This window comes from Thamnophis sirtalis, unplaced genomic scaffold (assembly GCF_051295495.1).
Source record: "Thamnophis sirtalis isolate CommonGarterSnake01/CBP01778 unplaced genomic scaffold, rThaSir2_p1.2 scaffold_13, whole genome shotgun sequence".
NCBI classification, from domain to species: Eukaryota; Metazoa; Chordata; class Lepidosauria; order Squamata; family Natricidae; genus Thamnophis; species Thamnophis sirtalis.
The window spans coordinates 28,841,872-28,867,177 of NW_028261393.1; the positions used below are offsets into that span (position 1 = coordinate 28,841,872).

The 25,306-nt window shown below is 44.5% G+C and overlaps 1 protein-coding gene across 1 annotated transcript in view; it reads left to right on the forward strand.

Moving 5' to 3' along the window:
* The window catches only part of GRIK3 (glutamate ionotropic receptor kainate type subunit 3), a 289,005-nt gene that overhangs the window by 254,101 nt on the left and 9,598 nt on the right, over positions 1–25,306 (forward strand). Inside the window, exons 12-14 of the mRNA XM_087728183.1 lie at positions 11,774–11,892; positions 14,523–14,740; positions 25,060–25,282. Of these exons, the coding sequence (XP_087584309.1) occupies positions 11,774–11,892; positions 14,523–14,740; positions 25,060–25,282 (560 nt within the window). The remainder of the gene's footprint in view (positions 1–11,773; positions 11,893–14,522; positions 14,741–25,059; positions 25,283–25,306) is intronic.

The following is a 25,306-nucleotide window of genomic DNA, read 5'->3' on the forward strand; positions in this document are numbered from 1 at the left end:
TGCAGTTCAGTCCAGGAACCGCATCAGTTTTTGGAGTCCCGAATCCTGACTCCCAGCTTGAAAAGGAGGATGAATCAGTTGGGTTTGAGTTTTTCCAGGCTCCTTGTATCTTTAGGAATTTGCATCCTAGATTTCTCGAATTGGCTTTCCTTTGATCCCAATGGTGTCTCAAGGTCGGTTTTACTTTCCTTTTTTTTTAAAAAAAAGGGGGGGGGTATTCTTCAGGCATACGTTCATAAATATACATTCCCATATTTATTATTAATATTGTGTGTATATCTTTTAACATTTATAACAATTCATTTTTCCATCTAAGGATTTAAATATATAATCGGGACTGATTTACCTGCCACCCCATTCATCCATCTTGTTTTACCACAACCTTACTTTTTCTTCCCTCTCCTTTTCTCCTTCCCTCCCTTCTTCTCTACTTTCTTTTTTCCTTCTCTCCTTTCCCTCTTCTTCTTCCCCTTCCTCTCCCACACTCCTCCCCTCTGCTTCCCCTTCCTCCCCTCTCTCCTACACTTACTTTCCCTCCATTTCTTCCTCTCCTTTCCCCGTTCTTCTTTCCCTCTCCTTTCCTCTCTTCTCCTCTCCTCCTCCTTCCTCTCTCCCTTCCCTCTTTCCATTGTTGTGATTACATATTTTCCTCTTCAATCTGATGTATTTTCGGGATGGCATTCGAGCAAACCCGGTTCTGTATTTACATAACCATCTTGACTTCCCTTTTCCTCATTTTATTTTCCATTCTATTAGTTACAATGTATCATCTTTAAATATATATTTGTATATTAATACTGTATTGTATGTAAAGTGAGGAAGTGGCCACTGAAGAGGGAGAAGGAGAAGCTCCCTCCCATGTTGAGATCCTCATTCCCTCCCTCCCCACCCAACAAAGATCCTTTTTCACTGAAAGGAATTCTACACTTCTGGCGGCAGCAGAGCAGAGGTGAATTCCTACCAGTTCGGACCAGTTCTGCCAAACCGGTAGTGGTTTGCCGGCCTGGGTCGCCGGAACCGGCAGTGACCCAGGCCTGCCACGCCTCCAAACCGGTTTCCCGGTCAGCGCAGCACTGGTTTTTTTTTTTATGTTCTGTGCATGCACAAACCTATTTATGGACAACACATCAGGCGCACAAGTGCAAAATTGCACATGCACTGAACTGGCAGTAATGCCAGCAGCAACCCACCCCTAAATGGCCATAGACACAGTCTTAGGTTGCAAATCATCCAAACAGACTTTTGTGGCTGCAGCCCCACACAGAATTAGCGGTGGGCAACTTGACTGCCTTTGCTGCATCTGTTAAAAAGGGAGAAGTGTCACATACTCAGTATGATCATCTCTCTCTTGCTGACAGCAGGGGGGGAATGGCTTCCCACCCCTCCTGCTTCCTGGGGATGGGTTAATGGGAACTAACTGAAAGGTGGGAAACCTGCTGAGGACCACTTCTCTGTCAGTTTAGCCAGAGCCTGTCCAGGTAGAGATTAGAGAGAAGAGGCTGGGATGATTATCTCCATCCGCCTCAGGGCTGGGGTGGGGAGGGGTGATGACGCTGGGCTGGCTCCCTGGGGCCATTACAGCATTTGGAGGTGATTACCTGAGCTTAGTGCCTAATACCCTAATTTTGTATAATGTGCTTGTCAAAATTAGCTCTGTGGGGAACAGACCAGCTCCTTCTTTGCTCTGGCAGATCTGGATTGGCTAAGTGGTTACTGCAAAGAGTATGAGGCGATGAAAGCTTTAGAGATGCCTTTTGCCAAATCTCCTGAAAGGAGATTTTTAAGAATGCAAGATCTGGGCCGTCATCCCTCTCAGTCAGGGTCCCCTTGCACAAACACAGTTCACGGGAGGGGCAGTGGGCTTTTAGTAGTCTTTTCTCTATACTCAGACAATTTTACCATTTAATTGTTCTAACTGGAGGCAAATAAAATTGGCTTTGGGAAGACTTGGCAGGGAAGCACAGGGGTCCTCTGTTCCTCTCCTGCTGCCACATGTGTTCGTCATTATCCCTCATCCAGTGATGGAACCATGACTTTTAAAATTCATGAAATTTAAACACAAGCCCACATTGCTGCTGCAGCTGCTGATTTCCATTTTCCATACCAAGCATTTCCAGCATTATTATTTGAGAGGCCTAATAAGAGTATTGAAGAATGAGCTATACTACAGGCCACCCAACCAAGAATAAAAAATCAAGAAACACTTTGCTAAACAACTAACAAATGTATGTAGGAAACAGACCACAGTAGTAATAGGTGAATTTAATTACTCAAATTATTTAATTAATTAGTTAATTAATTAGACAAATTATGCAGCAACTGGGAGATAGAAAAAATTCCTAACCAACCTACCTGACAACTTTGTCATCCAAAAGGTAGAGGAGGGAACTAGAGGAAAAGCTACATTGGACCTAATTCTACTAATAGAGAAGAACTGATAGAGGGAGTTGAAGTTATTCAACCCTGGGTGAGAGTGACCATGTCATAATGCAATTCAATATAATGCAAATAAAAGCAATAGAATATAACTCAAGAAGTGACTTAAACTTTAAAACAACTGATTTTAACAAACGTAGAGAGAGCCTAAGAAAAATTCCATGGATAAAAATCCTAAAGGAGAAAATAACTCAAGAAGCGAGGAAAACACTGAAAAATATGATTATAAAAGCCCAGTTCCAACACAATACCACTGAAAACAAAAATAAGAAATCCAAGAAGAAACCAGCATGGTTGCACAAAGATCTCTCTGATAAACTGAAAGACAAAAAGGGTAAGTACAAAAAATAGAAAGAGGGTCACGTAACTAAGGCAGATTATCAGCAGATAACCAGAATTTGAAGTCAGGAAAGCAAAGACTCAGAATGAACAAAGACTTGCAACAAAAGTCAAAGATAATTAAAAAGTTTCTTTCAACATATAAATAATAAGAAAAAAAAAATCAAGCAAGCAGTCCATCCTCTAAAGAGAGAAGGTGGCAAGGAAGTAACAGACAGTAGAGAGAAAGCAGAGCTGTTTAACTTATTCTTGGTGTCAGTCTTCATGCAAAAAAAAAAAAACCAACCCTATAAACCCAATATACCAAAAACAAAACTATAAAAGACAGACTAGAAATAAAAATTAAAATAAGCAATAAAAAGGTAAGAGAACCTGTCTGACCTTGATGAATATAAATCACTGGGACCTGATGGATTACATCTCAGGGTTCTGAAGGAGTTGATAGATGTTTTCGTAGAACCATTATATTATATTTTCCAAAAATTCTGGAGCACCAGGGAACTACCAAAGGATTGGAAAAGAGTTGATGTAATGTTATGGATCTTCAAAAAAAAAAAAAAAAAGTGGGGGGAACAGACTCAGGTAACTGCAGACCAATCAGCCTAACATCAATACCTGGGAAGATACTGGAAAAAATAATCAAAATCCGATCCATGAACGTCTAGAAACAAATAAAGCCAGCACAGGTTTGTTAAAAACAGATCAAGCCAAGACAATTTTATTTCATTCTTTGACATAGTGACACAGTGACCAGTGAAATGCTATGGATATTAGTATATTTGGACTTCAGCAAGGCATTTGTCATGCCCCCATTGGAGTCTGAAACTGTGGGAGAAGATGAGCTAGAACAAGAGCTGACAGTGATTGAGAGGGCAGCTCCATTGGCCTTGGAGGAAACCGGGGAAGGGCAGAGTCAGTCAAGCCAAGGTTTTTGGAATTAGCCACCCCTGCAGGCAGGGAGGAATGGGGGCAGGACGAACATGAGAGACAGAGCTCAGATGAGGAGCAAGCACCACCCCCTCCTGATCCAAGGGCTAGGAGAGTGCAGAGAAGGCGTGATCAGTGCAGACTGAGCAGGCTACTTGGGAGGAGGGTGCCCCACCCATCTTCAATAGCAATAGCAGTTAGACTTACATACCGCTTCATAGGGCTTTCAGCCCTCTCTAAGCGGTTTACAGAGTCAGCATATTGCCCCCAACAACAATCCGGGTCCTCATTTTACCCACCTCGGAAGGATGGAAGGCTGAGTCAACCCTGAGCCGGTGAGATTTGAACAGCCGAACTGCAGAACTACAGTCAGCTGAAGTAGCCTGCAGTGCTGCATTTAACCACTGTACCACCTCAGCTTCACCAGGCACACCTGGGGAATGAGACTTAAGGAGCCGCTGTGGGGAGGGGCATTTGTCAGGAAGAAACGCTGAGTTCCTGAAGTGTTGCGTGCTGATGTTTGAACTTTCCAAGAGGCATGGCGTGGACTAATTATCTGGATTTTTTGCTCCCTGAACTCCTTGATTTGCCCTTGCTTTGCCAAATACATTTGGGATTTATTGCCATGCAGCCCAGTGCTGAGCTGGACTAATTGCAGTCAGAGGCTGCTTGAGGTTTGTGTGGAGGTTTGTTATCACTCTGCTCTGGGACTTGCCAGAAATGTGGGAGTGTTTGGGGAGATTTGGAGCAATAAAGGGGTGGCTTGAACTGCCAGCTGTTATCTCTGTGCCTGCTCTGGGTCTCACAGCATTTGACAAAGTAGATCACAACCTATTGCTTAGTAAACTAGAAAAATGTGGGATAGATTGCTGTGGATTTGTAACTGGCTGACAAATCATACTCAATGAGTAATCCTTAATGGTATCACATCCACATGGAGACAAGTAAGAAGTGGGATACCACAAGGTTTTGTCTTAGCCCAGTACTTTTCAATATCTTCATAAATAACTTAGATGAGGAAATAGAAGGAGCTGATCAAATTTGCAGATGACAGTAAGCTTCAGGAATAGCCAACATCCCAGAAGACAAGCTCAGGATCCAAAAAGATCTTGGTAGACTTGAACAATGGGCCCTTACATGAAATTTAATGTGGAGAAAAGCAAGGTTTTAGGCAAGAAAAACAAAAAGTACAATTACAGATTAGGTGAAATCTGGCTCAAAAAACAGTAACTGTAAAAGGGACCTTGGTGTCCTAGTGGACGATCACTGAAACATGAGTCAGCAATGTCTGGCAGCCACCAAGCAAGCTAATACAATCCTTGGTTGTATAAACAGAGGCATAGAATCAAAGCAGTAAAGCGGTATTTGTACCGCTTTATAAAGCCTTAGTAAGGCTGTACCTGGAATCCTGCATCCAGTTTTGGTCACCACATGACAAAAAAGATGTTGAGGCTTTGGGAAAAGTGCAAAGAAGAGCAACTAATATGTTTAAAGGCCTGGAGACAAAAAATATGAAGAATGGTTGAATGATTTGGGTTTGGCTAGTCTAGTGAAGCGAAGGACTGGGGGGATGACATGATAGCAGTATTCCAGTATTTGAGGGGCTGCCCCAAAGAAGAGGGGGTCAACTAATTTTCCAAAGCACCAGGTTGCAAGACAAGAAACAATGGATAGAAACTAATCAAGGAGAGAAGCAACCTAGAACAAAGGAGAAATTTCCTGACAGAACAGTTAATCATTGGAACAGCTTGCCTCTAGAGGATGTGGGTGCTTCATCACTGAAGGTTTTTAGGAAAAGACTGGACAACAACCTATCTGAAATGACATAGGGTCTCCTAGCAGGGGGTTGGACTAGAAGACCTCCAATGCCCTTTTCAGCTCAATTCTGATAGATTGAGCTCAGAGAAGGGGAAAACCATACGGCTTTTATCATACACAGCAAAATATGTTGGATGAGGACAAATTAGCACCATCAGGACTAATCAGAATCAGAATAGAGCTGGAAGGGACTTGGAGATCTTCTAATCCAACCCAGTCCTTCTTTTCTGTAGACTGCCTATTCCCAAATCCTGCAACCAGTCTTCAAATGTTTTTTGTCTCCAGGCCCTGAATCATCTTAATTGCTCTTCTTTGCACTTTTTCCAAAACCTCATGTTTATAAAGAAGTATTAATAATTTTTATTCTATGGCTCTGTTTAAACAACCAAAGACTGTATTAGCTTGTTTGGCAGCTACCAAACATGGCTCATGTTTAAGTGATCCTCCACTAGGACTCCAAGTTCTCTTTCACAGTTATTGTTTTTTGTGCCAGCTTTTGCCCTATCTGTACTTGCACCTTTGATTTTACTGAATAGAATACAATACAATATAATATAACAGAACAGAATAGAATAAGGAATAGAGTAGAATAGCACAGAACAGAATTCAGAATAGAATAGAATAAGGAAAAGAATAGAACAGAACAGAATTCTTTATTGGCCAAGTGTGATTGGACACATAAAGAATTTGTCTTTGGTGCACAGGCTCTCAGTGGACATAAAGTGTATACAAATGTATGAAAGTTCCTTAATTATGGATGGTGAACATGACAAACTCCTAAGGAAAGGAAAGTCAGACGTCTGTATCAAAACAAAACACACACACACACAAAAAAAAAACTGAAAAGGCTGTATCTTCACATCGGAAACCAAACAGTTGTTTTCCTACTCTAACTTTGGAAGAAAATACGCAGATACCTGGAGAAGAGGCTTTGTCTAGATTAGATTAGATTAGATTAGCAGAATTGGAAGGAACCTTGTAGGTCATCTAGTCCAACACACACACACCCGCCCAAGCAGGAGACCCTGCACCATTTTTGACAAGTGGCAGTCCAATCTCTTCTTGAAAGTCTCAAGTGATGAAGCCCCCACAACCTCTGACGGGAGCTTCTGTTCCATGGGTTGATTGTTCTCACTGTCAGAAAATTCCTCCTTAATTCCAGGTTGAATCTTTCCTTGGTCAGTTTCCATCCATTATTCCTTGTCTGGCTTCAGGTGCTTTGGAAAATAGCTTGACCCCCTCCTCTCTGTGACAGCCCCTCAGATATTGGAAGACTGCTATGCTGTCTCCCCTGGTCCTTCTCTTCAGTAGACTAGCCATGCCCAGTTCCTTTAACAGTTCTTCAGATGTTTTATTCTCTAGTCCCCTAATCATTGCGGTTCTTCCAGTGTTCTAGTGACAGGAATTAAAGTAGCTCAGCCTTTCCCCAAAGGGAAAAAATGATATGTGTTGGTGATCCATAACTTACTACTCAAAGGAACAGAATCATCAGTTTGTAGACCACACAATTTTTCTATTGTGTTGTGCAAAGATTAAAAATGTGACAGAAAGTCTTAATAATCAAAACCACAGATTATAATCTCTTTCTTTTCTTTCATGCTGGGATGAATTATAGAATTTAGAGCCAAGACAACACTTTCAAGGCACTATAAGTAACTAGGTCCGTGATGACAAACCTATGGCATGCGTGCCTGAAGTGGCACATGGAGCCATGTTGCCTGGCACACACAGCATTGCCCGTTCCTCTTCCAGGTTCCTGGTGCGCATACGCACATGATGATCATCTGGCTTTTGTGCATGCGGCAGTGCTGGAAACTGGAAGAGCTGGTCTTCCATTTTCTGATGTGAGCATGCATGCCAGCTAGCTGATCGTTATGCACCTATGCATGACAGTAACTGGAAGACTAGCTGGCCACTGTGCATGTGTGCGCCAGAAGCCAGAAGTTCATTTTCTGGCATGCACGTGCCCCCTGGGCAGCTCCACTTCTGGGTTGTGTCCCAGACAAGTGCAATGCAAACACTCCGAAAAGGTTCGCCGTCACTGAACTAGGCAGAAAAGCAAAACATCTGGGAGCACAGATGGTGTTTTCACCTGACTTCCAATGGAAAGTCAACATCTAATCAAGGCATGGAGGATTCTAGAAGTAAACCTCTGGTTTAAGCAATAGCTCCCCTGAGAGAACTTTGGATTTTTGGACCATAGCTACAGGAAGGGCTTCTGGCAACAGATAGGCTGCCTCTCACAAGAACTAGAAAGAAAGAAAAACCATCTGGCTTGTCTTTTAGAGCTTTAAACTAAAACTGGAAGGGGAGGAAGACTATTGAAGGCCAATCCCCAAGATAACCTCCAAGATAACCAATCAGACAATGAGAAAGGGAGTGGTGAGAAGGGATGGCCAGCCATAATGAGCTCAAATTCCTAAACACTAATGCTTGGGTTTGGGTAACAAACGGAGAACCTGAAGTCCTAGTACATGAAGACATGTATGATATTTGTTCTTATTACTGAAACTTGGGATGAAACCCATGATTGGAACATGCTTCAAGGATATAAATTATTCAAAAGAAACAGAACCAACTCAAAAAAAGGGAGGGGTTTGCATTGTATGTAAAGTAGTTAGTACCACAGAAATACCCGTTAGCAATGCAAGCCTTCTTGAAAGTATTTCAATGAATATCAGAGGAAAAAGAAATGACATTGCCATAGGTTTGTATTACAGGTCACCCAACCAAGTGGAAGGAATCAATAAACTTTTTGCTAATCAGTCAGCCAAGGTGTGCCAGAAACACACCACTGTAGTAATGGGGGACTTTAACTATCAGCTGGGAAGCAAACTGCAATGAGCGGGAGATGGCACAGGTTTCTGACATGCCTAGCTGACAGCTTTGTCACCCAAAAGGTGGAGGTGGGAACTAGAGGGTCAGCTGCACTGGACTTAATCATAATTAATAGGGCTGAAATGGTTGAGGGAGTGTACGTTATAGGAGTTTTGGGGGAAAGTCATCATGCCATACTAGAATTTGCTATAATGCAGGTATAGATATTTTAGACTTTAAGAGAGCTGACTTCAACAAACTAAGTCATTAGGAAGGATTCCAGGAATGTAAATCCTAGAAGGAAAAACAGTTTAGGATCCATGGTAAATTCTGAAAAACAAAATACTAAAAGCTCACGCAAAAACAATACTATAGAGAGAAAAGAATAAGAAACTCCAGATGAAACCAACATGATTGCACAAAGAGCTCTATGACAATCTAAGGGACAAGAAGAACAAATATAAAAATGGAAAGGGGGGCATATAGCTAAAACAGAATGCCAGCAAATAGCCCGAATCTGCAGGGATAAAGTCAGGAAAGCTAAGACTCAGAATAAACTAAGAAATGTTGTCAGGCTGGGGGAAATGTTGAAGAAAGGAGGAGAAAATTATGCATGCATACATATTAATAAGTAATAACAATAGATCTCAGATTGCTTCCTTCCCTTCTTTTATCTACAGAGAAGAATGGCCTTAGAAGAAATTTTTGTAACTTGAGATTCAGGAATTGTAAAAGGGCATGTTCTGATAAAAACATACAAGCCCCTCTGCGAGCCGGAACTTACAAAGCCACATTCTTTTTGTTTTAAATTGTTCCATTTGTCTGAATGCTGATTTTGCCCACAGAAGAAAGGAAGGAAAATTTCCGATGTTCCCTGCTCGCTTCCCACAAGCAATGTCAGTGGGGAAGCCTGCAGGAATTCAGAAGCCACTCCCAGTCTCATTGCTTTTTTTGCCCACCCATAATCATTCTGTTTCTCTTTCTAGGTAAGGAAATATCTTTCAATCAATGACCCAACAGGGCATGGCTTGCCTAGTTATTAACAAACCCATGCTAGTACCTGTTAAACAAATTTTAAATTTTATTTCAACTTTTATACTTATACTTGGATGGGGTTGTTTTATATTTTAATGTTTTATTGTACACTGCCCAGATTCCCTCTTTGAGGGAAATGGGCGGTATAGAAATGTGAAAAACAAATAAAATAATTTTCTAGAGGCTAATAAACTGACTGCTCAATAATCTACACTTTTACCAGATATCAATGTCAAATTGGCCAATCTGGCTCCTCCTTTCTGGCTCTTGGTGCTTCTTCCAGAGTTGGGTTCCTACCGGTTCGGACCGGTTCAATCGAGTATGTAGTAACTCAGCTTGCCATGCCCCTAAACCAGTTCTATCGGCATCTTGATTTTCGGCTCTGTGCATTGCAAAAATTTAATTTTTTAAAATTTTTGTAATGTCATGCACATGCGCAGACCTTTTTTAATTGCAAATGTGCACGCACCGAACTGGCACGCTGAACCCATCCTGGCTTCTTCCCCCTACTTTGTGAAGATAGGATTAATATTCATTGTCCTTTAATCCCTAGAGAAGTGCTCCAATATGCAGTGACATCTTCACGTTCCTTCAAAGCTCTGAGATAAAGTGTATTAGACTCAAAGTAATACCTGGTGAAAAGGTTGCCATCCCTTCCTTTTACTACTGATACAGCAAAAAGAAAGGAACCAAAGGGGCGAGGGGGGAGCCCCTTTTGTACTTCCAGTATTTTACTTTGGATAAGATTCACCCACCTTTAGACTTGAGAATTTCCTTCCATGGGATCCCACCTAATATATCTCTAAGATTTTGTAGCTGCGTGTCATGAAATCTGGCTTTCAGGGACTCCTGCTTGGGCAGGGGGTTGGACTAGATGACCTGCAAGGTGCCTTCCAACTTTGTTAATGACTTTGTTTCTGTAACTAGAGGAATGAAATGAACGTAGGAAGCTTGTTTTTTGTAGAGATTTGGCAGGAACAGAGGCTTTTGCTCTCCAAGGAATATTTTCCTCTTGGTTGGAATCAGTTCTAAAAGAGAAAATTTTCTTTCATTTTGCTGGGGAATGAAAGAACCAGCCAAACCACTAAGGATCCGGGAAGGGAAAGGCGGAGGGGGTGGGGGGTTCAATCTAGATTGAGTTGGTTTTCCAATGAATGTTTGGGTATCTGAGGTGTCGAATCATTGTATTCCTGAAATGCTGCAATAACTATATATGAATTCACCTATCGTGTTTCATTCTTCCACAGAGCTGTCTCTTAGCTGCTTCTTTTTTTTTTTTTTTTTTTTTTTACATATATGGAAAAGATTTTAATTTAAAATTTCCAGTTGGCTGGCTGGAAGTGATTCCTACAGTTTGAGATTCCCTCAAAAGTCCCTTTTATGCCTCTTTTCGTCCTTTACCAGTACCTGTTCTAGCAAAATAACTAATGTGTGCGAAAGTTGGGAGGAGAAAGGTTTTCCCAAATGAGGATCTTTTTCACAGCTAACCATCATTTCCATGAGTCCTCCCAGAGCAGAAAGATTTCTATCACCTGCATGGCTGTTCAGAACCTCAGAGGTTCCTCTGCTTAAGTGGAGACCCAATTTGCATCAGCCAGAGGATGGTATGCCAGCAAGAAAACTGGTCTCATTGCCTGGATGGCAAGTTTGACTCAGCCTTGCTTCCATTTTATTCTCCTAAGTGGAGCCCCAGTATTGCTTCTCTTCCCTAGCTTGGCCTGCTCTCCTCCTCCTTGGCTCCCAGCTTGCTTGTTTGTAGAATTTCTATCCTGGTTTTCACTGTAAAAACCTGTACATCACACTCTCTTTAGTACTGTATAAATTGTTGCCAAGAAAACAACCTGGATCTGTTTGCAATCACTGGGAATGAAATTCAACTTCAGGCTACAGTCCATCATTTCAAATGTTTGTAAGCATTTCAGCACTAGGCACATGTATTGGTAGCAATCTACCAATACCATTCAGGTCATAAAAGGACCGTATGAAGCATTTTATTTTTATACAAATCAATACATGTTTATGCAAAGCCCCTTCCTCTTACTTATCCCAATTGATTGGGGTCCCTCTCCTCAGAGCAGGTAACTTTGCAAAATAAAGGGAGAAAGACATAGGAAAATTAAATTATAAAAGCTACTTTCACAATTCATCCGCATCTCACTGTCTAAAGGTTATTTTTGCTACGTGTATCAGCCAGTTTCACCAAAACATCAGTACTGCCATAGGCTGTTTCTCCAGTGATGGTTAGGGAAGGCCAACTTTTGAATTCTACTTTTGCTCAAACCTGAATGGGTTGAACCTGATTCAAATTGCCCAAGTGGTGCCCGACCCATGGCATTTCTCTCCTGCCCATCCGTGCCTGCCTTCTCTGCAGGAGTGTGACCTCCCCTCTTTCCACATGTAGGTTCAGCCCTTACGAATGGTATGATGCTCATCCATGCAACCCTGGGTCAGACATTGTCGAGAACAACTTCACTCTCCTCAACAGTTTCTGGTTTGGAATGGGAGCCCTGATGCAGCAAGGTAAGTCCTGCTCCTGCTCCTCTTCTTCCCTTCTTCTTGTATTGCTCCATGCGCTTGTAGCGTGCTTCTCGACTGACAGGTGCGAGATGAATGTTGTTGTTAGGGGGGGGAAAGCCTTGGAGCAAGAGATGTAATACGGTGTCTTCTCTCCTTCATGGTTACAAGCAGCAGCAGAGCACCAAGGAGTTGCTGTCATCACACAATGACAAGCAAAGACGTTGCTTTTGAAATTGGGCGGGGGGGAGAGAGGATGTCTCTAGGCAGCCTCTGAAGAGCTTGTCAAGATCAGCTTCTCTGTCTCTTCCACTGGGGAGGATCTTTAGAGCAGAGGCGAGACCTACTTAGATAGAACTACCCAGTCCAAAGGGTCCTGAGGAGTGAGACTCCCTCTGCTCCCCACAGGACCTGCTCACCAGCCCTTCCTGCCAGGGAGAAGTGGGAGTCCAGGGGTTTCTAAAGGTCTAAATAGCTAAACTAATGGAAGGCCCGGAAGCCAGCAGGCAGTAGATTTCCCTGTGCTCAAAGCCTGACAGGGATTACTCAGCATTTGCTCTGGGTACTTTTTCATTCGTGAAAAAAGAATAAAGACCCAAGGAACACAGGGAGGCCTCGGACCAGGGTCACAGGGCCCAAGCTGGGGAGGATGAAAAAGTCACGGGGGCCGTTGTGGCTGCACCCTAGACAACTTTTGCATGCAGGGGTGACGTTGACACATATACAAAAAGAGGGAGGCTGTCATCATGTTGAATGTCTATGAATGCCACTAATCAGAACCTGAGGTTCCATAGGAAGCTGCCCCTTCATCATTTTTAAAGAAATTTACTTCCTTTCTTTCTGAATATTAATCCGAGTCTCTAATTTGCCATGCTCTGTGTAGTCACAGATCTGTTCTGTGAGTCATAGCCATACTGGAAAATGGCACAGAAAGAATGCAAGTGTTTGAGTTTTCAAGAACTCTGCATCAGGCAGGAAGTTATCCAGTGGCCAGGAAGGGGGGTGGGAGGGGGTTGAACCTGATGGCCTCAAGTACTCTTTCCTGAAGAGAACAAAAGCAATACCTCACATCCCCCAGACCTGTAGGTGGAAGGACAAGAAGCAATTGGTGGAAACTGATCAAGGAGAGAAGCAATCTAGAACAAAGAAGAAATTTTCTGACAGGACAATTAATCACTGGAATGACTTGCTTCCAGACTGTATGAATACTCCAACACTGGAAGTTTTTAAGAAGAGATTGGACAACCATTTTTCTAAAATGATGTATGGTTTCCTGCCTCAACAGGGAGTTGGACTGGAAGACCTCCATGGTCCCTTCCAACTATTCTAATCTAATCTAATCTAATCTGGAAATGGTGGTTGTGATAGGTTTGCTGGGATCAATTTACACTGTAACTCCAAGAAGGCAGGAGATTCAGTGCTGTAATTCATGGTAGGGTTTTTGATAATGCCTACCTTTTAGGAGCAAAGAAAATGTAACCATTTTCCTTGTTTTTCTTGTCCAATTTTGAAAACAGAGAGACAATGTCCAACTAACTTTCCTTCATTCCTTCTTCCTTCCTTCCTCACTTAAAATTATATTGATATGGCTACAGCACATGTATTTGATTAACTACTCTTTTATCACACTTTCTGATCTTAGAGAAACTCCTGCATATTAAGGATAACTGGACAGAGGAACTTTTGACCCGGGGTGGCATCGTGCTCCTTTTCTATCTGGGATGTTTACATTTGGATTTTTGCACCAAGCAGAAGGTTGAGCATGATGGGCTCAGGAGGTCTTTCCATGTCTATGAATTGTAGGCTTGAGGAGATTCACCAGGAATCTGGCCAGCCAGCACAGAAAGAGGCTCCTTGGCTGGAGCAGACTAGGTAGCAGCAAGGCGTCAAGTCCCCCAGGTTTTCAGACCTCCTGTCTGGAGTGTTCTTCCCTTCACAACTGCTATCACTTTTCAGCACTGAAGCACAGTGGGGATATGGATTCAATGTCTTTGAAGACACGCACTTTTTCATCTCATAATTTTCAGACTTCTGGGACACAGGTTTCCTCCCCTGGCTCCCCTTTTGAATCTGGTTCTACCTGGAATCAGGAGCAGAAGAGATAAAACCATCCATGGATGTCCTTCCCTCTCTTTGGACAAAGTCACTGTAGGCCTGTAACACATTTTAAATGGTGTTTGCTGCCCTTGGCTTCTACTTACAGCCCTAATAATTTCTTGCCCAGAGGTTTTGGATTTTTTTTAAGCCTGTATATTTGGAGAATGTCCTCGGAGTGAGCCCTTTTGAAAAACAATCCACATAAAAGGAGTTTCTTTTGATTTTAAACGATTGAACAAAAGAGACATAAAAGTTCACAAATGGCTTGCTATTCAAATCACATAAGTGCTGCTTAGTTAATTACTCTGATTTACAGCTCCCCATAAATTACTGGCTGTGCCACAAGGTCAGCAGGAATGAGCTGGGGATTTCTGCCAGGGGCAGAAGGAAAGAATGGAAACAGCAGGATGCGTTTCTTAGGCGTCACTCAGGTTGACCTGGTGTAATGGGGTGCAGCTCGTGACTCAGACGCAAGCCTGGAGAGGGGAGGGGCTGTCCAGCCTGTGACTGTTTCCCTCTCTTTCTCTCTTCTTTCTCAGGCTCCGAGCTGATGCCCAAAGCTCTGTCCACTCGGATCATTGGGGGAATTTGGTGGTTTTTCACCCTCATAATCATCTCTTCCTACACGGCCAACTTAGCTGCCTTCTTGACGGTGGAGAGGATGGAATCCCCCATTGGCTCCGCAGATGATTTGGCCAAGCAGACCAAAATCGAATATGGAGCAGTCAAGGACGGAGCCACCATGGTCTTCTTCAAGGTGAGCTTGCAACCTAAGTGACTCTCCTCCATAGTGGCCCCGGAGCATCTGTCACAGCCGAATGAGCGAACGGAACCCTTGTGTCCATGCAGACCTGCCAGTGGGATGGCTGCTTCCTCTCTTGGCCCTCTCCTGTCTGCCCATCCCAAAGGGGGCCCACTGCAAAGGTGGGTTCCTATCAGTTTGGATCGGTTTGGCCGAGTAGGTAGTAACTCGGCTGGACACGCCCCCAAACCGGTTCTATCAGCGGTGCCTTAGATGCTGCCATTTTGTTTTTTGATTCTGTGCATGCATCCGTAGCATGCTCACGAAGCATGCCCCTGAGCGAACCAGCAGTAACAGAAGCCGGAACCCATCCCTGACCCACTGCTTCCCCTTTCAGCCTCCCGCAGCTTTCCAAGGGCCCTGTCAGTATAAGCAGAGAGTGATTTGCCCAGGGAAGCAGGAAGGGGGGGGCTGCCAAAACAGCCGGGGAAGAGGGTGCCTGTGGTTGAGAAGCTCACCGGGGCTGGGCATTCTTGCTCTTGCTGAAAGGGGGAGGGAGGTTGGAGGCTGCCACTTGAGGAGGAATCATGGTGGGACTTCAGTTGCTAATCAAATCTGCAGGTCTTTGTCTGTGAAATATATTTGGGCCTGGGATAAAACAGCCGCTTCCATGCAACTGGGGCCCAAGGCATGGCAGGGGCTCTGGAATTTGGTATCAAGGGGTTTGGTGGCTGTGAATGCCAAAGAGGATCCTGGCACAGCCCAGGAGCATTTCCAAACTCCTGATCTGTGATCTCCAATAATGGCTCATCAAGGGGGAATGGAGCAGGAGCAACATAATGGGAGTTGCCTAACTTGACGGTATCTAGTTTTCCTGGCCAGGATTGACAGGCTAGGAACCATTTTGTACAGTGACTTCCCTACTTTGCAATATGTGAGTATTGCTAATGTTGTTCTCAATTAAGTGTGTATGTCAGGGTTCCAAATAGCATCCAAAAGTAAATCAGAGTCCAAAGCAAAGTATTGCTCAAAGTTCCAATTTATTAAGAGAGCCATGTTGGCACATCTGGGAAAACCCGAATTTGAAAGCTTCCCAGTTTTCCCCACCCAGTTGAAAGTTCAAAATCTTGCCCCCACACCCACAAGTCCATCCCATGGTCCAATCTCCCACTGCCATGCTGGCAGCTTCCACCTATCCAGTTTCGGTCAGGTTCAGAGATGCAGAGACAAAGGATGACCTTGGCTTTCTAGAAAGAATTTTGTTATGGCTACATAACATCTAACTCCGTACAATGCCCACTCCCATTTTCCCACAATAGAAAATGCATAGTTGAATAATAGAGAGTGCAGCAGGCCAGGGATCCAATAGAAAAGATGGCTGCAGGCCTGACAGTGTAGTTGGGCCTGAGCATCGTGCAAGGGTCTGACAGAATGAAATAGGAGGACAGCAGGACTCTCAGCCAAGAAATGTAAGCAAGGCCTATCAGGCCCCCAAAAACTCTTGCTGATTGCCGGGGCAGGGACTCCCTGGCGGTGGGAATTCCTTGCTCAGAAAACTGTGGAATGCCGTGCTAGCCACCCTCTGTTGGATTCTCCACCTGCAATCCCTTGGATGCTGGCAGGATGGAATGACTGCTCAAGCCAAGAACCCTGCAGACTCATTCTGGAAGCAAGCTCTGGACTGCTAGGACAGAGGCCCAGGAGAGTCCCGTGGATGTTTCTGCCATTACAGGTAGTCCTCGGTTTAGAACAGATCATTTAGTGACCGTTTGAAGTTACAGTGGCACTGTAAAAAGTAACTTACAACCATATTTCACACTTACGACTGTTGCAGCATCCCCATGATCCAAATTCAAATGCTGGCAAGTGTTCATATTTATGACGGTCGCAGTGTCCTGGTATCCCGTGATCTCCTTTTGTGACCTGACAAGCAAAGTCAATGGGGAACCATGTTGCTAACTTAACAATTGTAGTGATTCACTTACCAACTGTGGCAAGAAAGGTTGTAGGATGGGACAAAACTTACTTAACAACTGTTTCGCTTAGCCAGGTAAATTTTGAGCTCAGTCATGCTTGTAAGTTAAGGACTATCAGTGCTGAATGGTTGCTCTGATGCAGCCAGAAGAAAAGCTACTGGGACAGCCTCAGTTTCTTATGCGATTGCAGCCAGACCCTCCTCTCCACTTCCAAGGAAGCCCCCCTGGCCAGCCCAGGTTACCTGGGCCTTCTGCCAGCCAAGCTGCCCTGCCTTTCTGGGCAGGAACAAAGCAACTGATGGTGGAGACACAGAGTCAGGGGGGAGATCAAGAGCAGCTTTGAGTTGTAAATAAAGGTAAAAATAAAAGTTTCCCCTGTCCAGCCAATTCTGACTCTGTGCATGTGTGTGTGTGTGTGTGTGTGTGCGTGTGTGTGTGCGTGTGTGTGTGCGTGCGCGCGTGCGCTCATCTCCATTCCTGGGCTGAGGGAGCCAGCCTTGTCCGAAGACAATTTCCATAGCCATGTGGCCAGTATAGCTATAGAGCCAAAGGCAAACAACACTGTTATCTTCCCACCAAAGTGGTACCTATTTGTCTACTCACATTTGCCTGCTTTCAAACTGCTAGGTGGGCAGGAGCTGTGGCAAGGAATGGAAGCTCACCCCCATCACCTAGTGCTTGGGTCTTGAACCTGGATTGTCAGTTTTCCAGCTGACAAGCTCAGCATCTTTAACCATTTGGCTCTTGTGCCTCTCCCAGCCACAAATTTGAGGGTTTAAATGAACCAGAACTCAGAGGTGGGGATGATGAGCTGTGTGCCTGGCAAAGGATGATCCCACTTTTGAAAGCTCTGCTCCCATTAAGTCAGAGGATGAGGCAGCTCCTTTGAAAAGGAGACAAGCCAGGCCAGTTCTCTCTCCCTTGCAGTAATTCTGGTCATCTACCCACCAGAAGTTGGAGAAGCAAGCATTCCAAAAAACAACTGATCTGGACTACAAGGGCAATTATGTTAATAAACTATGATTAATAACAGTTTGTATAAAATGCTGGCTGAACCAGCCTCGCTATAGATTCTTTTGGCATGTTTTTGGTTTCTTGTTTCAAACTGCAAACTTGTAAGGTTGGAGAGCCTTTTCCCACCAGCACACTTATCCCTGTAGAACAGAGGTGTCAAACTTAAGGCATGCAGCCTGCATACAGCCCTCAATTAGGTCATATCTGGCCTGGGTGGCCACAAACTGTAAGGCGCTGGCCTGTGTCACTTCAACCCAGCCCACACCATTCTGGCAGGCGTGCGCACACAAAGGAGGAGGAGGCCGCACACGCATACAGGCCCAGTTCTCTGCCACCCCATGCATGGCAACAAAAGTAGTCTATGGGGCTACAGTAAAAATAATTAGTTCAGACCTTCCAACCTTGCAAGATCTTTTTTTTTTTGTGAGAAGTTGGAAGGTCTGAATTATTTTTTTTACTGTAATCCCACAGACTATTTTTGTTGCGCTGCACGCAGTGTCGGAGAATGGAGCTGGAAAGCAGATTAGTGATGTGGCTGCCCTGGGGGTGGGGTGTGTGTGAGGGTTTGGCACAAGTGGCCCGGCTGAAGGCCCCTCAGGTGAGCCAGTGCAGTGTGGGTGGGGTAACTCCACTGCTTTGCTTTGTCCTCCTCCACCACCTCCTTCCATCTTCCACCTCCCAAATGCTTCATTTCATCTCCCCACCACCACCATGCTTTGTGGCACCACACCAGTGCATCACTTATCCTCCTATCCTCCTGCTCCCTTATGGCAGCGAGCAAGGAGAAGTGGTGAAGAACGAAGCGAGCCAGAGGGGGTGGGTGAAGGACGGATCAGCTGCAGGCCACCATGGAGAGCATGATTAATGCCAGTGCCATGAGATGGGATGAGAAAGTGAGAGAATAATCTGATCAACCCTTCCTCCCTCCCTCCCTCCCTCCCTCTCCCTCCCTCCCCCACTCTCTCTCTTGGCAGTGGTGGCGCTTCAGTGCCTGGCTGGCGGGGCACTTCTCACTTGGCCACTTTCCCTCTTTCTTCTCCCCACTCCTCCTCTTCCTTCAGACAAAAGCTGCACTTTTCATCTGTCCATTGCAGCGCAGCACCTGGGATTTACTTTGACAGCAGTGGGGCTTGGGGGATGGTCAATCGCTGTTCGTGGCATGGCAGATAAGGTGGAAGGCAATCCCCCCCCCCCCAGAGCAGCACAGCCTGGCAGGGGTGGGGTGGAAAACCGAGTTTCTCAAAGCAACTGAAGGCACACCGGCTGTCGCTTCCCTGCCAACCCCACCTGGACGCCACAGGCACCACCCACACAAGTGAAGTCAAGCTTGCCACGTCCCCACCCACACCCATTCAGCTGCAACCACCCCAGCCACGCCCCTCTCTCCCCCCTGGTCCCCAAAGGACTGTAACAATGCTAATCCGGCGCTCAATGAAATCTAGTTTGACACCCGTGTTGTAGAGAGTCCTGTGGCTATTGTGATATCAGAAGCTTTTCATTGTCAGTGCAATGGCTGTGAGTCCTATATGAACCAGACATATGCTGCAGCCACCGAAGAACCAGTGCAGTCCTAGACTGCATTAACAGAGGGATAGAATCAAGATCACACAAAGTACCACTTTATAAGGCCTTGGTAAGACCACACTTGGAGTACTGCATTCGGTTTTGGTCGCCACAATGTAAATAAGACGTTGAGACTCTGGAAAGGGTGCAAAGAAAAGCAATTAAGATGATTAGGAGACTGGGCGCTAAAATATATGAAGGATTGCAGGAATCTAGTCTAGCGAAAAAGAGGACCTGGGGTGACATAACAGCAGTGTTCTGGTATTTGAGGGGCTGCTACAAAGAAGAGAGGGTCAACCTATTTTCCAAAGAACCAGAAGGCAGGACAAGAAACAATGGAGGGAAACTAATCAAGGAGAGAAGCAACCTAGAACTAAGGAGAAATTTCCTGACAATTAACCAGCGTCTGTTGGAGATTCTCATAACCAGCGGAATGGCTTCCCTCCAGAAGTTGTAGGTGCTCCAACACTGGAATTTTTAAAGAAGAGATTGGACAATCATTTATCTGGAATAGTCCAGGGTGTCCTGCTTGTGCAGGGGGTTGGACGTGAAAACCTTCAAGGTCCCTTCTGTTATTCTGTTAAATTGTGTATGTGGAAACAACCCAGAATCTTGCATTCACCACAGAGATACATGACAAGGTGCACAAAGGGTTTTCTTTGTTGCCAAAAGCAAAATGAATTCCAAATCAGCAGCTTAAATGGCAATTGCAAGACGCTATCAATTTGAGCAAAAGAACTAATTTAAAGTGCTTTTCATTTGCTTGAAGGTGGAGAAGCATTACAACACCCAGTCGTGTTGTAACACATTTGTGGGGGTGTCTCAATAAATCTTTTGTTTGGCTATTTTCAAAATGCTATGTAGCAGTTCAATCAATATATGCCAGATAGCCGATTAACTTCAAAAGCTGATACTGTTAACCACCTTTTGTATTGATGTCAGCTTCTAATTGCTAGTAATATAACCTCTTCAAATGCAAGGTAATGCTGGAGTGCCTGTACATACACTTCTATGTTAATTGTATATTGCCTTCTCGTAAACTCTGGTAATTTTTCTGGCAATGAGTGAAAATGTAGTGCTTTTATGACACATGTGATTCTCCATGTATACACACACACACACACACACCAATAAACAAAAAGGCTAGCTTGGCATGGAAAGTATAAGTTTATTTTTGTAGGTGCCCTCAAAATTTGCTGGAAATCAAAGCCAATGCGCTAGTGACAGATACCAAGCAGAGGTGGGATTCAGCAGGTTCTGACCAGTTCTGGAGCAGAAATTTTGAGTAGTTCTGAGAACCAGGAAATACCACCTCTGGCTGGCCACGCCCCCATATATTCTCTGCCTCCCGAGTTGCAGCTGATTTGGAGGGAATGGGGATTTTGCAGTAACCTTCCCCTGGAGTGGGGAGGAAATGGAGATTTTGTAGTTTCCTTCCCCTGGAGTGGGGAGGGAATGGAGATTTTGTAGTTTCCTTCCCCTGGAGTGGGGCGGGAATGGACATTTTACAGTATCCTTCCCCTGGAGTGGGGAGGGAATGGAGATTTTACAGTAACCTTCCCCTGGAGTGGGGAGGGAATGGAGATTTTGTAGTTTCCTTCCCCTGGAGTGGGGAGGGAATGGAGATTTTACAGTAACCTTCCCCTGGAGTGGGAAGGGAATGGAGATTTTACAGTATCCTTCCCCTGGAGTGGGAGGGAATGGAAATTTTACAGTATCCTTCCCCTGGAGTGGGGAGGGAAAGGAGATTTTGTAGTTTCCTTCCCCTGGAGTGGAGAGGGAATGGAGATTTTACAGTAACCTTCCCCTGGAGTGGGGAGGGAATGGAGATTTTGTAGTTTCCTTCCCCTGGAGTGGGGAGGGAATGGAGATTTTACAGTAACCTTCCCATGGAGTGGGGAGGGAATGGAGATTTTGTAGTTTCCTTCCCCTGGAGTGCGGAGGGAATGGAGATTTTACAGTAACCTTCCCCTGGAGTGGGGAGGGAATGGAGATTTTTCAGTAACCTTCCCCTGGAGTGGGGAGGGAACGGAGATTTTACAGTATCCTTCCCCTGGAGTGGGGAGGGAATGGAGATTTTGTAGTTTCCTTCCCCTGGAGTGGAGAGGGGATGGAGATTTTACAGTAACCTTCCCCTGGAGTGGGGAGGGAATGGAGATTTTACAGTATCCTTCCCCTGGAGTGGGGAGGGAATGGAGATTTTGTAGTTTCCTTCCCCTGGAATGGGGAGGGAATGGAGATTTTACAGTAACCTTCCCCTGGAGTGGGGAGGGAATGGAGATTTTTCAGTAACCTTCCCCTGGAGTGGGGAGGGAATGGAGATTTTACAGTAACCTTCCCATGGAGTGGTGAGGGAATGGGGATTTTGCAGTATCTTTCCCTGGAGTGGGGAGGGAATGGAGATTTTACAATAACCTTCCCATGTCATGCCCACCAAGGCATGCCACGCCCACCAAGCCACACCCAAAGAAACGGTAGTAAAAAAATTGAATCCCACCACTGATACCAATGGTCTGTGTAATTGTGGTAGGCTGCAAATCAAACAAACAAACAAGAGGTTAAGTTGAAAATCATTTCCTATGAGATACAATTTGCTTCTCCTTCAGAAGAGAAGCTACTATTTTTTCTGCTAAGCTTAGCCGGTTGCTCCTTCAGCTTGGATTTATGGACCATCTGCAAGTTCAGAATGAGACTAAGAAGCAAAAAAAGGTGTGGGCCTCAAGATAAAACCTCCTGAGAAAAGGTTGATGGGCCTTATTACACCTTAGATTGCCTTAGGGATAAATCAGAGACAACATTTTGGAATATTGGAAAGGCTGATCCATGAATGATGAATCAAACTGTTTCCCCTGCAATTATCAAGACAGAATGGCCAGGCAGAGTGAACTCCTGGAAGTGGTCTTGGCTTCCTCCAAGGATTTAGACTCTTTCTTAAGTTAAAATTAGCAGATACTAGAAAGGTAGACCGGGCTACTGTCTCAGCATGGGGATGGCCTAGATTACTTTTGATGTCAATTCCAACACAGCCATTCTGTCTGTCAGGGTTCCAAATATCATTCAAAAGTAAATCAGAGTCCAAGGCAAAGGATTCCTTCAAGTTCCAATTTGTGAAGAGAGCCATGTTGGCACATCTGGGAAAACCCAAATCTAAAAGCTTCCTGGTTTTCCCCACCCAGTTGAAAGTTCAAGATCTTGGCCCCACACTCACAAGTCCATCACATGGTCCAATCTTCCACTGCCATGCTGGCAGTTCCACCCATCCAGTTCCGGTCAGGTACAGAGGTTCAAAAGACGAAGGATGACCTTGGTTTTCTAGAAAGAATTTTGTTATGGCTACATCACATCTAACTCTGTACAATCCCCCTCTCATTTTCCCACAATAGAAAATGCATAGTAGAATAATAGAAAGTGTGGCAGGCCAAAGATCCAAAAGAAATGATAGCTGCAGGCCTGTCATGATTTAAACCCTATTATAGCAATAGTTAGGCTTATATACCGCTTCATAGGGCTTTCAGCCCTCTCTAAGCGGTTTACAGAGTCAGCATATTGCCCCCAACAACAATCTGGGTCCTCATTTTACCCACCTCGGAAGGATGGAAGGCTGAGTCAACCTTGAGCCTGGTGGGATTTGAACAGCCAAACTGCTGAACTGCAGTCAGCTGAAGTAGCCTGCAGTGCTGCATTTAACCACTGCGCCACCTAGGGCAGGAGTCTCCAACTTGGCAACTTTAAGACTTGTGGACTTCAACTCCCTGAATTCTTCAGACAGCATGGCTGGTCTAGGATTGCATATAAGTACAGCCAAATACATCTTTATTTGCTTTTGTTTTAGAAACAACTGAAATGGATAACTTTATTTATTTATTTGGTTTATTATTTATTTATTTAATTTTTATTGATTTATTTTATTTTATGTTCTTATTTTCTTTCATATTTCTAAACCTCCTTCCACGCCATGTACAATATAATATAACCAATTAGCAAAACAATGTAGAAAAAGTAGCATTAAAATTAAAAATTAAATTAGGGTTAAAATTTTTAGAATTATAGGATGACAATTAAACATCAAAAGAAGAAAAAAAGTCATAATATGGCCAATTTAAAATTTGATTGTTATAGTCAGGGGGGTTCTCAAGGAACTACCCAGCCACACAGTTGGGATTTTTTCTGTCCCCCCCACCACCACCACCACAAGGCCAAGGAGTCAAGTTCTGACCCCTTTGTGGAAAGTCAATTGGGGGCTTTCCTCCCTTCTGGGGGTTGGATGTTCAATAAAGCGAGGGCAGCGACTGAGAAAGCTGCCTTCCTAGACTGTGCCAGTCAAAATCATTTGACTGATAGCATACCTTTCCTGCCTGATCAAGTGAGACAGGCTGATGAGATTGGGTGAAGCTCAGGGGTGAAATCTGACAGGTTCTGGAGAACTGGTAGCAGAAACTTTGAGTAGTTCGGAGAACCAGTAGTGGAAAGTTTGAGTAGTTCATAGATCTGGCAAATGCCACCTCTGGCTGGCCCCAGAGTGGGGTGGGAATGGAAATTTTGCAGTATCCTTCCCCTGCCACACCCACCAAGCCACGCTGATCAAGCCACGTCACACCAACCAAGCTGGTAGTAAAAAAAAATGAATTTCACAACTGGTGAAGGTGGATCTGTAGATAACCCAGTCCTATGCCTTGTAGGGCTTTATAAGCGATGGCCAACACCTTGAATTGGACCCAGAAGCAAACAGGTACCCAGTGCACTTCAGTGAGCAATTGGGAGATGACAGGGCATGAGTGATTGAGTGTAGAGACTCCCTGTCCAGGGAAGGGTGCAATTGGTGTGCAACACAGAATTAGGCAAAGAGCCTTCTGGCCATGACTGTCACCTGCTCTTCAAGCAGGAGCTGTGAGTCAGGGACCCCCAAGTTACGCACCAAATCTGCCTGGGATAGTTCAGCCCCATCCAAGGCCAAGGATGATAATCACCAGGGATCTCTCCTAGTTGAGAGTTGTATTCTATCCTGTTTTGCTTTTTAAAAAGAAACATTCTTATGCTTGTGCCACTTTCTAATCTTAATGATCCTCTTTCTTTACATCAGTGACAATCCCCCAGTGGAACGGTTTGCCTCCAGAGGTTGTGGGTGCCCCATCAGGTTTTTAAGAAGAGATTGGAGAGCCATTTGTCTGGATTGATATAGAGGTCGCTTATTTGAGAGGGTGTTGCACTAGAAGACCCCAAGGTCCCTTCCAACTCTTCTACTCTGTAGTTCTGTTCTTCTCCTCCAGCATTTGAAAACTTGGAAAGTGTCATGGTGGCTACCTGATAGTCTAAGCTTGTCTGCCTTAGTTACAGGTTGCCAACCCAACCATAGAACCAGCCATCAGGTTATGTGTTCTGCCATGAACAGTCCTGGCAAAAGCTCTTTGAATTTTGGATTAGTTTTCTGTGATTCCACTGCTCAAACACTTCTCATTCATGATTTTCATGGAACACCATCCATCACCAGAAACAGTAGGCACCAAAGAGCCATGTGCATTATGGAGGAGCTGGAGTAATGTAGCTCATGCAGAATTCTTCTGTGTAATGTAAAGGAAGAGTGCTTTTGCTTTACCCCCTTTTGACAGGTGGCCCATTTTGAGCCCAAATCTCCTGCTGTCTGACATTTGAGATGAAGGCAAGGCCTGGGCAGGAGCTGGCCCACAATGGCTTTTGAGTGAAGTCTACCTTATCCCTCTTGCTTTGGCTTAAAAAAAACCTCCCTTGTTGTTCTTTTGTTTTTCCATTGATCTGCCCTTCCAGAAATCCAAGATCTCTACTTTTGAAAAAATGTGGGCCTTCATGAGCAGCAAACCCTCAGCTCTTGTGAAGAACAACGAAGAAGGGATCCAGCGTGCCCTGACTTCTGATTATGCCCTGCTGATGGAATCCACCACCATTGAGTACATCACCCAACGAAACTGCAACCTAACCCAGATTGGGGGACTGATTGATTCCAAGGGCTATGGGATTGGCACTCCCATGGGTGAGAGCAACAAAAGGCTAGAGG